Raw genomic sequence first — 13,336 nt, 5'->3', positions numbered from 1 at the left:
GGTCAGTGTGTTACTAACAGGTTTCTGGTCAGTGTGTTACTAACAGGTTTCTGGTCAGTGTGTTACTAACAGGTTTCTGGTCAGTGTGTTACTAACAGGTTTCTGGTCAGTGTGTTACTAACAGGTTTCTGGTCAGTGTGTTACTAACAGGTTTCTGGTCAGTGTGTCACTAACAGGTTTCTGGTCAGTTACTAACAGGTTTCTGGTCAGTGTGTTACTAACAGGTTTCTGGTCAGTGTGCACTAACAGGTTTCTGGTCAGTTACTAACAGGTTTCTGGTCAGTGTGTTACTAACAGGTTTCTGGTCAGTTACTAACAGGTTTCTGGTCAGTGTGTTACTAACAGGTTTCTGGTCAGTGTGTTACTAACAGGTTTCTGGTCAGTTACTAAAAGGTTTCTGGTCAGTGTGTTACTAACAGGTTTCTTGTCAGTTACTAACAGGTTTCTGGTCAGTTACTAACAGGTTTCTGGTCAGTGTGTTACTAACAGGTTTCTGGTCAGTGTGTTACTAACAGGTTTCTGGTCAGTGTGTTACTAACAGGTTTCTGGTCAGTGTGTTACTAACAGGTTTCTGGTCAGTGTGTTACTAACAGGTTTCTGGTCAGTTACCAACAGGTTTCTGGTCAGTGTGTTACTAACAGGTTTCTGGTCAGTGTGTTACTAACAGGTTTCTGGTCAGTTACTAACAGGTTTCTGGTCAGTGTGTTACTAACAGGTTTCTGATCAGTTACTAACAGATTTCTGGTCAGTGTGTTACTAACAGGTTTCTGGTCAGTTACTAACAGGTTTCTGGTCAGTGTTTTACTAACAGGTTTCTGGTCAGTGTGTTACTAACAGGTTTCTGGTCAGTTACTAAGAGGTTTCTGGTCAGTTACTAACAGGTTTCTGGTCAGTTACTAACAGGTTTCTGGTCAGTTACTAACAGGTTTCTGGTCATTGTGTTACTAACAGGTTTCTGGTCAGTGTGTTACTAACAGGTTTCTGGTCAGTGTGTTATTAACAGGTTTCTGGTCAGTTACTAACAGGTTTCTGGTCAGTGTGTTACTAACAGGTTTCTGGTCAGTGTGTTACTAACAGGTTTCTGGTCAGTGTGTTACTAACAGGTTTCTGGTCAGTGTGTTACTAACAGGTTTCTGGTCAGTGTGTTACTAACAGGTTTCTGGTCAGTTACTAACAGGTTTCTGGTCAGTGTGTTACTAACAGGTTTCTGGTCAGTGTGTTACTAACATGTTTCTGGTCAGTGTGTTACTAACAGGTTTCTGGTCAGTGTGTTACTAACAGGTTTCTGGTCAGTTACTAACAGGTTTCTGGTCAGTGTGTTACTAACAGGTTTCTGGTCAGTTACTAACAGGTTTCTGGTCAGTTACTAACAGGTTTCTGGTCAGTTACTATCTAGAAAAAAGAAACGCACACCTTTAAAGGCGAGGTGCTGGCTAGCGGAGTAGAACACTAGAAAATAAAGGAAAGCCGCACACTCTAAGAGCTCAGATGCAAAAATTTAATCACCAACGTTTCGACAGCGAAGCTGTCTTCATCAGGGTATCATCAAACACTGCGAGATGAGTCATTTATATAGTGTCAAGAGACACACAGGTGTTTGTAATCATGGCCAAGTATGGCCTAATATCATTGGTTAACTCAAATATTTAAAAAATGGCATACAAAGAACATACAAAAAGACAAACAAATGGATAGCATACGATCATAGCATTTGTAGTCTAAAATGTATCTAACAAACAATCACAATTATCACAAGAATGTCTTCAGATCAAAGTCTATGTTGAGACCGAAGGGAGCAAGGGTCTTTAAATTAAAGATCCAGGCAGCCTCTCGTTTCAACAATAAATTATCAAGGTCACCCCCTCTCCTCGGGAGGGTGACATGTTCAATACCAATATAACGCAGAGACGAAATCGGATGGTTTGCTTCCAAAAAGTGGGCCGCAACTGGGTAAGTTAAGTTTTTGCACCTAATGGTGCTACGATGCTCTGAGATACGTACTTTTAATTCACGCTTTGTTTTACCCACATAATTTTTACCACAAGGACAAGTTATAAGATAAATAACTGCCTTAGTGGAACACGTAATAACACCTTTAATTGGGATAGATTTCCCTGTTTGGGGGTGTTTGAAGGATCTACATTTATAAGTGCCATTACATTGAGCACAGCTATTACACTTGTAATTTCCATCCAGTATGGGCTCAAATAAACGTTGTTCAGGAATATCTTGGGGTGGTAAATCAGAGTGTACCAATTGGTCTCTGAGATTTCTTCCCCGCGAGAATACGACCAGGGGAAGATCAGAAAACACATTAACGAGACTATCATCATATTTCAGAATGTGCCAATGTTTGTGAACGATTCCTTTAATTTGTTCAGAGCACTTTGAATAGCGGGTAGTGAGAACGCAAGAATGCGTCTTTTTGCGAGACTGACCTTGAAAAAGGTCATGTCTCGTTTTGTTTTGAATTTTCTCAATGGCAATATTAATCTGATCATTGTTGTACCCCCTCTCCTTGAACTTATCCTGAGTCTCAGCCATATTTCTGTCGAAATCTGATTGTTTAACACAAATTCGTTTGATTCGACAGAATTGGCTGTAGGGCAAACTATTTTTCAAGGGCAGTGGGTGACAACTATCAGCCCTCAACAAACTGTTACGATCAGTAGGTTTCCTGTAAAGATCAGTGTATAAAACATTATCTTCACACACGATCAGAAGATCAAGAAAACTAATTTGACGTGTATCAGATTGCATAGTAAATCTCAAATGTTCAGAACAGGAGTTAAGGAAAGCATAAAACGCCTGGAGCAATTCTGCATCACCCCTCCATAGAACAAAAATATCGTCAATATACCGTTTCCAAATAATGATGTTAGGCAAGAAAACATTTTTGAGAGGGTTGAAAATGGATTGTTTCTCCATGTAACCCACATACAAATTAGCATAGTTAGGAGCCATGGGGGATCCCATAGCAGTACCCTTCGTCTGAATAAAGAAATCATTTAGAAACATGAAGTAGTTATGTGTGAGTACTATTTCAGCCAATGTTACAATGCAGGCACTGGAAGGTAGTTCATTAGGGTCACGTTGCAGAAGAAAATGTTCCATGGCTTCAATACCGCCCTCATGTGGAATATTTGTGTATAACGACTCAACATCAAAAGTAACTAACAAGGTGTTCTCAGGCAGAGGATCAAGAGATTCAATGATAGAGATCATACTGCTGGTGTCCTTTACAAAGGAGGGGAGCTGTTCTGCAAGTGGTCTAATAAAAAAATCCACAAAAGTAGATAGAGGGGCCGTTACTGCATCAATGCCCGCTACAATAGGGCGCCCTGGAGGGTTTGTAACATTCTTGTGTAATTTCTTGTGTAATCTCGCAGTGTTTGATGATACCCTGATGAAGACAGCTTCGCTGTCGAAATGTTGGTGATTAAATTTTTGCATCTGAGCTCTTAGAGTGTGCGGCTTTCCTTTATTTTCTGGTCAGTTACTAACAGGTTTCTGGTCAGTGTGTTACTAACAGGTTTCTGGTCAGTGTGTTACTAACAGGTTTCTGGTCAGTGTGTTACTAACAGGTTTTTGGTCAGTTACTAACAGGTTTCTGGTCAGTGTGTCACTAGCAGGTTTCTGCACAGACAAAAGATACTGGGAGACACGAGAGAGTCAGAGAGCAAACATAAGAGGGAAGTTACTCACTGTAAACAGTAATATTCAACACTCTGACACACTGGCCTCCCTCCTCAGACATCTCAAAGCATTGAGGCTTTATATTCCAGTCAGTCAGGCTGTCTACTCTCCAAGTCAGCTCTTTCACCTCAGGTCTAAAGACCTGAGATTCTCCCTGGCTCGTCTCCCAGCCCATAGAGCTGACCGTATCGGAGTTGCAGTTGGCCGAAGCAGGGGCTCCATATTTCACCACCAGCCCAGCAGGACTGACCACCAGGGAACAGGACTCACAGACGCCTGGAGAGAGAGACGGACGGGGGGAGGGAGGGGACAGATATTATGTCTGTGAGTGGAGAGCCTGGAAGTGTCAGGAAACCAACGCAAATACGCAAATAGGAAACTCCGTCTTGGTCCGAGGGTGACACTGATTTTGAAGTCAGGGCTACCTCATCAAAACAGCATAAGTCCAACTCACCTCCGGTACAGAAGCACGACTACACACACACACAGAGAGAGAGAGAGAGAGAGAGAGAGAGAGAGAGAGAGAGAGAGAGAGAGAGAGAGAGAGAGAGAGAGAGAGAGAGAGAGAGAGAGAGAGAGAGAGAGAGAGAGAGAGAGAGAGAGAGAGAGAGAGAGAGAGAGAGAGAGAGAGAGAGAGAGAGAGAGAGAGAGGCACACGCATGCACACACACTTAATTTCCAAAAATGAGGAGAGGAAAGGAGTTCCTGACAGGAAGGAAGGAGTCCCTGACCTAGCGAATCACCTTACTGTGACCATTTTTCAGCCAATTACCTCATTCCTCTCTAAGAACATTGTTCAGTGGTCCTCTGGGATATTATGATCTAATTTACTTTCACTGACATAGGAAAATCATGTACAGTCATGATAGCACTGTGTGTGTATTTGTTCAACCGCTGTCTCTATCTCTCTCAACCTCAATCTTAGTGTAATATAATCCTAAACATACGTGACATTAGACATCTGAAATCAAGTTTCAAAGTTTATTTGCCACGTGCAAAGCATACAACAGCTGTAAAACAGTACAGTGAAATTCTTACCTTGAGAGCTCTTTCCCATCAATGCAGTGATAATAATAATGATAATAAAACTAATGATATAGATAATAATGGAAAATAGAATTAAAAAAAATACAAGAAGTATAATATATGTTATTTTTCCTGGTGATCTAATTGTCACTGTTCTAAAGACGAAATCTCTTTCATGATCTACTGTTCTGTATCACGCCTCTCTCCCTCATTCACACACACACACACACACACACACACACACACACACACACACACACACACACACACACACACACACACACACACACACACACACACACACACACACACACACACACACACCACACACACACACACACACACACACACACACACTCACCTGGCTTCAGAATGAGGAGGAGGAGGAGAGTGTGTGTGTGCATGCTGTGTCTGTTTCTTCACTGAGAGATCAGTAGCTGCACATGCTCCCCTCAGAGTTCTCTTAGTAACTGAGACGAAGATAGCTGATCTCCTCCGATATGTGTGTGTCCAGCTCATTGTCCCTTTTCTTTAGTCTTTTGGGTTTGTCCTGTGACCAACCTGGGTGTTCCTACCGTTCTGACTACGAACGCGTTCCAAAAATGACACCCTATTCCCTATATAGTGCACTACTTTTAACCAGGGCCCTATTCCCTATATAGTGCACTACTTTTAACCAGAGTCCTATGGCCAATGGCACCCTATTCCCTATATAGTGCACTACTTTGGTGCACTACTTAGGGCGCAGGGTGACATTCAGGACGCAGGACCTGTGAGAGGAAGGAAGGGAGGAGAGAGTGCTAGTCTAAACACAATGTGGCTTAAGAAGGGTGGGCAGTACACACACCCTTTACAGCACACAGTACATACACACTAAAGTATCAGATACTATGTCTGATAATGAGTTGAATAGTAGGAGAACGCTACACACATACACACTAAAGTATCAGATACTATGTGTGATATGTGCTGCTTTGCATGATGTATTGTTGTCTCTACCTTCTTGCCCTTTGTGCTGTTGTCTGTGCCCAACAATGTTTGTACCCTGTTTTGTGCTGCTACTATGTTGTGTTGTCATGTCTTGCTGCCATGCTATGCTGTCGTCTTAGGTCTCTCTTTAGGTAGTGTTGTGTTGTTCTTGTCATGATGTGTGTTTTTGTCCTATATTTTTATGTAATTTCTTTTTCTTTTTAATCTCAGCCCCCATCCCCGCAGGAGGCCTTTTTTTAGGCCATCATTGTAAATAAGAATTTGTTCTTAACTGACTTGCCTAGTTAAATAAGGGTTAAATAGATAAATATGTCTGCTAGTGTGTTGAATAGTAGGCGATTCCAAAATAATAGGAGAAGGCTAAACACAGAGCTGATCATAAGTGGAGAAATACATGTTTGATAACCAGTATACGATAGGATTATAATTGTGCATATATTTCCAATCGTTTATTTCGCCTTCATTACCCATTTACACGCGGTTTACAGGACAGGACTCTTATGTTGAAGGATTTTCCCCCCAAATGACGTCACCCGGAAGTTATTACTAGCTGGCGTCAAGTAGTTTTCCACCGATATTCTCATCCAAACAAACAATTATTTCAGGTAGCTAGGAAATTCGTTTAAACGTGTTTTACATTTTCATTTTGAACTTTAATGAGTTATTTAAATAACGCACGTCTCAGACAAATTCTTGAGTCTTTTAGAGTGCGTGTTATCCTAGCTTGTAAGCTAGCTAACGTTACACTAGCCATTATCTTGGGTTGGAAAGTGACTGCAGCTAAATAGGTTGGTATCTTTCTAGCTAGCGAACACTTTGCATTGTGTTTTGTCCATAATATAGTATTTAGCTATTGCTGTTCGCTACGAAAAGTTATGCACTCGTATGTTGCTCTGGATAAGAGTATCTGCTAAATTACTCAAATGTAAAATGGCTAGCTTGCTTTGTTTACTACCACATCAGCGTACACACGTTTGCATTGCACCCCTTTACCAAATGTGGTATAACCTGTTTGTTTGTGAAACTCACCTTTTTATACCGCCTCTGGTTCTACTGGCCCACTTCTAGCCCACCATGTCTGAAACGAGTTCTGGCTGTGGCATTCCAGTCCAGAGAAGCTCACAGTCTGGTCCAGAGACTGTGTCAGTGAAGCTGGAGGACTGCGCCTCAGTGAAGCTGGAGGACTGCAGTCAAACACTGGAACTCAATGTGATTGTCAAAAAGGAGGAGAAGGGAGATGTTAAAGAAGAAAAGAGTGAAATCAAAGAAGATAAGGAAGAGGAGGAGAAGAGAGAGGTCCAAGTAGAAGAGGAGAGAAATGCTGATATGTCTCCTCCAGGTCAGTTAGGTTGGATGTGGGGTATGGAGAGATGTCAATGACAAAATAATACAGTTGACCTAAAATTTCCCAAGTGATTCCATACATTGAAACTAGTTAGGTGGAGTTTGCCTTCTCCCCCTCTCTCTCCCTGCAGCCTAGAACTGGAAAGCTACATAAAAGGGTCACGTGACATGGAAAAACAGATAAATGTAAAATTATAAAATTATTGTTTTGTACCCATATTTTTGGCACTAGACTACTTCCGTATATACTTCCATAATTTTTTTTTAACTGGTACCGGGCTACCTTCAGACGAGTCTTGTGGGCATCCTAGAACGAAACAAGTGTGTAGACCCAAGCTGTTCGGACACTACAGACAGAAGTTGGGCAGATCGGCGGTACCGACTTCAGGCGAGTTCCATGACACTTGTGAACTATCATGTTCATGAGAGTCTCATCTTTCCATAGTGGTCACAGTAATTTGTAGGCCAAACCGTTCCGACGTTTTTGTGAGAAAGACCAATTTTCGGGATGTCTCGTGGTCTGACAAACACCACTGTAGTTTGCCCACTTTCCACCACAGATGCAGAAGGCCACCATTGGCGGATGCAGTAGATTGAGACGCAGCCCATACAAAAAAAAACAACCTAGCAATCTATCTGAAATAGATGGATTTTGATGGAGATTTTTTTGTATTATGCAAGGGGGTTAAAGAGTATATGCATTGATTTTAATTGGACTCAATTGATCCTAAATGTGAAAAACCCTGTTAACAACTCATTGATTTATAAAATTCGGACTAATAACATCCATAAATATTTCTCTAGTGGAGTATTTGCATATGATCTCAGTGATCATTGTCCCGTAGTATGTTTTAGAGATACCAAACGGCAAAATACTAATCTTCGTTTAATTCAGAAGATGCATTTTAAAATGTTTTCTCAAGGGATTTTACATGACATGTTCAACTCTGATTTAGCCACTGACCATGTTTACATATAAACACCCATATCCCGTTATTATTCAGGATACTCAACTATTCTGTTTTTGAGTTGACGCATATAAATATCATATCCCGTTTTACAATAACCTGAAAAAAGCTTGTATCCCGGTTATGAGAAACCCGGATAAGATGCCAGGGATGAGTTGATCTAAGACAGGATACTGTGGCATGTAAACATCTCCTCCCGTATACTGTAGTTTTTGCGGTCTGTGCGGGCTCAGTTTCACATAATATGGGTGTTGTGTGATGCTGTTTTCATCAGCTTTTCAAACAAATCACTTCAAAAAGTAGGCTACCTGCGCAGTTAGATCCACCATAATAATTACCCTATAATTTAGCCAGCCATAATTCATTTACTACTGGCTACTTTCACCCCTAATTTAGACAAGTTTCTGCTTATAATTTCTGACATTTGTTAGGCCATATTATAATTTCTGATATTTGGTAGTCCATTTGTTTGTCAACTATAGTTTGATACATGCAGCTTCTCTTCTGTCATAACTTGTTGCCCCAGAAAACTAAATAAAGTAATGCTCACCAGAATAATGTCTTACATCGTTAGAATGAATGCATTAGTAATCTAGTTAACACCAGTAAAGTTGTCTGTTTCGGTTAGGGACCGGGGAGGAAACACCATAACTCCAAAACAGTGGAAAGATTGGTGCTATGCAAGATGTCCAAATGTCATCCGTTTTACCAGTTTTAAGGAAATGACAAGCTGAGAAAACGACGAAAGACTTCAGTGATGAGATCCTGAGGCCCATTGTCGTGCCATTTATCCACCGCCATCACCTCATGTTTCAGCATGATAATAAACGGCCCCATGTTGCAAGGATCTGTACACAATTCCTGGAAGCTGAAAATGTCCCAGTTCTTCCATGGCCTGCATACTCATTGAGCATGTTTGGAATGCTCTGGAGCGACGTGTATGACAGCGTGTAATGGTTGGAATGGAATAAATGGAACGTTATCAAACATATGGAAACCACAGGTTAGACTCCGTTCCCTGTATTCCATTCCAGCCATTACAAGGAGCCTGTCCTCCTATAGCTCCTCCCACCAGCCTCGACTGGTCACAGTTTTCCCCACGAGAGAGCACATGCACAGTTGTTACCCATCTCTGTTGTTGTTGCAGTCGGCCACATAAAATAACCGCAATCGTTTTAGGTGGGAAAGTACACATTTCCTGACTCAAAACCATTAGTAATTTTGATTTTTAAAAATAGCTGATTTGGCCATACGCTTTCAATAAATCAAAGAATCTGCCCACAATTCGCAGATTTCACAATCACTCTTTGACTGACAACGGAGCAGAGTTAGTCGTACAGAAAGACGAGTAACGTGACCCTTTTAGCAGCTTTCCAGTTCTAGACTGCAGGGAAAAAGAGGGGGAGAAGGCAAACTCCACCTAACTAGTTTCAATGTATGTAATCACTTGGGAAATTTGGTATTTTAGGTAAACTTCCCTTTTAACCTCATACATTCTGATAGGCGCTGTAATTGAATTGGGGAGATGCCTTTGTATTATTTGGTGTTTTAATCACACCTGAATTCTAAATAATCAATGCATTATTTTTTTACTTTTCTGATTGTAAACCCATATTACTTGCACATTCATCTTCTATCACTCCAGTGTTTAATTGCTAAATTGTAATTATTTCGCCACTATGGCCTATTTATTGCCTTACCTCCCTTACCTTACCTCATTTGCACACACTGTATATTTTTTCTATTGTGTTATTAACTGTATGTTTGTTTATTCCATGTGTAACTCTGTGTTGTTGTTTGTGTCGCACTGCTTTGCTATATCTTGGCCAGGTCGCAGTTGTAAATGAGAACTTGTTCTCAACTAGCCTACCTGGTTAAATAAATGTGAAAATAAATAAATAAAATCTGTTAATATATTCTCACAGGAGAGAGCTCCAACTCAGGCTCACTCAGCGAGCCCAGTACCACAGTATCAGGAAACCACCGACAACATAGAGGGAGGAACTCAAGACAGAAACATCACCACTGCATGGACTGCTTCACTAGTTTCTATGAGCCAGAGGAGTTGAGAAAACACACTTGTAAAGACCGCAGCCATGTTGCAACATGTCCTCCCAAACGGAAAAAGACTTCCAGCTCCTTCTCACCAATCCTCCCACCAGTCCTCCCACAATTTTCTTTCATCATCGTGTCAGCTAACGGGGATCCTAGTAAACATAAAGATATATGTGATGAGAGCTTGAACCAGGCCAGAAAACCAACATCAATCAGTAACCATGTGGATTTTCTCCTTACAAACCGTTACACTTTGTCGCAGGAGGAGAAACTCCAGATAAAAAGTCTCGGTCCCCACCAGCCACCTGATGTAGAAATAACACTTCCCCAACACAGAACAAAGGGAAAGGACCCGACCCGTTCATTCAACCCCTCGTGGTTCCATAAGAAATCGTGGCTGACGGCTAGCGTCTCCAAAAAAGCGCTTTACTGCTTCCCGTGCCTTTTATTCGGCAAAGAGGGCACTTGGTCAACGGTGGGTTTCAAGGACCTGAAGCACCTCTCCGAAAGGATTTCCAAACATGAGAGTTGTTGTACTCATCTGGAAAACGGCATGAAACTGGGATTTCTAGGGAAGACTAACGCCGCTGGTCAGCTGGTCAGCGTAAACCCAAGCTCCATTGAGATACACAACAGACAAACAGAGGAGAACAGGTACGTGCTGGGTAGAATGGTCAAATGCTACGTGCTGTGTGGGAGACACATGGCTGCCACGTGGCGGAGCGGCCGGGTCGAGTCGGACTCTCTAAACACATCCATGTTTAAGTGCGTCTTTGAGACGATGTGCGAGGGAGACTCGAGACTCCAGAGGCATTATGACGCTCACGGCTTCTTTAAGCACCCAAGAGGCTATGTACAAAACAAACTGTTTGACTGTATGCACGAGGTGTACAAAGAGGCGATTACCAAGGAGGTGTGGGCGGCTAGCTTCGTAGCGGTGCAGGTGGACGGCATGCCGTGGACAGGGGAGGTCTCCTCCAGGGTGACATTACCCCTAGCTACAGATCTAGGATCAGCATCTCCAATCCCAACCTTGACCATTAGTGTGGAAAATGCCATACTGGCCCAAGATCAGCTTCTTGGGCTAACAATCTACTCCTGTATGCCACAGCAGGTCTCTGTCGTGCTACGGTACATGCTTCCAGACAATACCATCACAGAGAGGTTTTGGGAGTTTGTGGACCTAAAGGATAAAACGGCCGCCGGTCTCACCAACGCAGTCAAGGACTCGCTGGAACCACTGAAACTGGAGCACAAGCTGATCGCTCAGACGTACGACGGGGTCGCGGCGGCAGCAGTGGACGGGGCCGACGTACGCGACCTGGAAACTCACCTGAAACACACCTATCCCAACGCTAACTTTGTGCACTGTTACGCTCACCCGCTACGTGTCACACTCCAGCAGATCTGCTCGGCGACAGCAACCCAACTCAAAGTGTTTTTTGTGGATTTGTCTTTGTTCGAGACCTTCTTCAAAGATCAGCCAAAGAGAGCTACAGCTGCAGGGTGGAACTGTGAGCGAGAAACGGTCAGTGTGGTTTGGGAGAATCGCGTTGCTCTTCAGAAGTGTGTGCAGGATATTAGGACACAGCCGGTGTGGGACCAGGACTCTATCAGAGAGGCTTATGGCCTGTCAGCCAAACTCGGGGACCCCACGTTCCTACAACTGCTGGAATTATTCTATTTGGTCATGCAAGAGGTGGATGTTCTCACTGTTAATATACTCAAAAGGGACATTGACGTGGCGGACATCGAACAGGCAGTTGATAGTTTCGAGAAGTACATTCAGGCCCAACAGGGGAGAGCTGAGGCCACAGCACACGTAGGCCCCACGTCGGACAACGACAAAAGAGACACAAAGAGAACTGCAGCGGTCATGAGGAAGGCATGTGACATCATCATCACACATGTGCATCACAGGTTTTCTCAAAGTAGTGACCATTTAATCGCAGCCAAACTGGTGAATCCCACGCTCTTCTCTAAGTTCGTAGGCTGTTTCCCGTGCTCAGCCCTACAGTGTGCTGCCAAGCTATGGCCGGTGGTTAACACTGGGAAGCTGAAAGATGAATTGACCTCTCTGTACCAACACACGGAGCTCCACAGGGGTACAACAGCGCTGTCTTTACTGAAAACAATCAGCGAACTCAACCTCCAGGATGTTTTGTCAGAGACAGTCTCTCTTCTCAAAATCATCATCACCACTCCCATGCAGACCGCTGAGTCTGATAGAAGGTTCCCCACTCTGAAAAGAATCCAGGCGTTGCCGTGTTCTCGGAACACCTCGGGATCCGCGGTCGCTTGGCAACAGAACAATGGCATGCTAAATGCACTGTCCATGCTCTCTGTCGAGAAGGACTTCATTCAAGGACTCAGGTCAGACTTTCACGACAAGGTCGTCGATAAATTTGTCCAAAATAAAACCTGCCCTGGAGCCTTCCTGTTTAAATGAGCAGTACAGCATCTGAGAAAAATCTGAGAAGGCTTGGGCTGTGTCTGTATATAGTATATACTGGGGGCTGTGTCTGTATATAGTATATACTGGGGGCTGTGTCTGTATATAGTATATACTGGGGCTGAGTGTCCCAATGGCGCACAATTCCCTCTGTAGTGCACTACATTTGACCATGGGCCTTATGGGCTATTCTATTGAATACAAAATAAGTCCATAGACTCCAGTAGAATTCAGTTGTAAATATTTTCTTTATACATAATTCAAATCAGTAGAAGGGCTGGTTTGTATTGACATTCTCGGTCTTCACGGGTCCAGATATCAGTCAAGTTGCTCTTCTGGATAATTAATAGGTCTTTATGTTGGCTAGGCCTTCTATAAGTCAATCATTTCACCTGATTAGCATAAAATATATATGCTATAGACTATGCAGAGCCCTGGTCGGGTCCATTCGGGTCTATCAGCTGTAGTTCCATAGACCCAAGATCCGATGACAATCAAGCAGGACCCACCCTGAACCGAGGGACAGGTTAGAATTTCAGACCAGAACGGCCCGGGTCTCGGGTATATTCGGGTATATTGGGTCCACCCGGACCTTGAAGACCTCTAATTGACATCCAAAGTTAATTAACAATATGTGTGTGTTGTAATGTCATGATCTGCTTGTAAACTGTGTAAAATGTCAACTATCCTTCAACTGAATTATAAATACAAACAGTTCCAACTGTCTGTGTGGCTCCTCTTCTTCATTAAAAGTGTATTATGTTGGTAGATTGTCTTTATCGGATGACAAGTCAGTATAGTAACA

General features: G+C 42.8%; 2 protein-coding genes across 3 annotated transcripts in view; one reads left to right on the top strand and one right to left on the bottom strand.

The window, feature by feature from the left end:
- The window catches only part of LOC106598717 (vascular cell adhesion protein 1), a 49,439-nt gene extending 44,159 nt beyond the window's left edge, over positions 1 to 5,280 (bottom strand). Inside the window, exons 1-2 of the mRNA XM_045710977.2 lie at positions 5,084 to 5,280; positions 3,706 to 3,972 (exon numbers count right to left, since the gene is read on the bottom strand). Coding sequence (XP_045566933.1) covers positions 3,706 to 3,972; positions 5,084 to 5,126 — 310 coding nt within the window. The 5' untranslated portion in view covers positions 5,127 to 5,280. The remainder of the gene's footprint in view (positions 1 to 3,705; positions 3,973 to 5,083) is intronic.
- A 970-nt stretch (positions 5,281 to 6,250) lies between these two features.
- Positions 6,251 to 13,257, top strand: LOC106594773 (uncharacterized). Of its 2 annotated transcripts, none has more exons than XM_014186170.3 (3): positions 6,251 to 6,317; positions 6,781 to 7,051; positions 9,950 to 13,257. In XM_014186170.3, the coding sequence occupies exons 2-3, from the start codon at positions 6,787 to 6,789 to the stop codon at positions 12,526 to 12,528; spliced, it is 2,844 nt and encodes a 947-aa protein (XP_014041645.3). In that variant the 5' UTR covers positions 6,251 to 6,317; positions 6,781 to 6,786; the 3' UTR covers positions 12,529 to 13,257. The 2 variants fall into 2 exon arrangements, with proteins under 2 accessions (XP_014041645.3, XP_014041639.3); XM_014186164.3 differs by having other exon boundaries at positions 6,253 to 6,500.
- The last annotated feature ends 79 nt before the right edge of the window (positions 13,258 to 13,336 follow it).

The sequence above is a fragment of the Salmo salar genome, chromosome 02 (assembly GCF_965601325.2).
Source record: "Salmo salar chromosome 02, fSalSal1, whole genome shotgun sequence".
NCBI classification, from domain to species: Eukaryota; Metazoa; Chordata; class Actinopteri; order Salmoniformes; family Salmonidae; genus Salmo; species Salmo salar.
The sequence above is the reverse complement of the archived record's forward strand: the minus strand, read 5'-3'. Positions and strand labels throughout refer to the sequence as shown.

Excerpts from the sequence above, each read along its gene's own strand:
- LOC106594773 (XM_014186170.3), top strand. The coding sequence starts at position 6,787 with ATGTCTGAAACGAGTTCTGGCTGTGGCATTCCAGTCCAGAGAAGCTCA. Across the intron at positions 7,052-9,949 it reads TGCTGATATGTCTCCTCCAG|GAGAGAGCTCCAACTCAGGC; the intron begins GTCAGTTAGGTT and ends ATATTCTCACAG.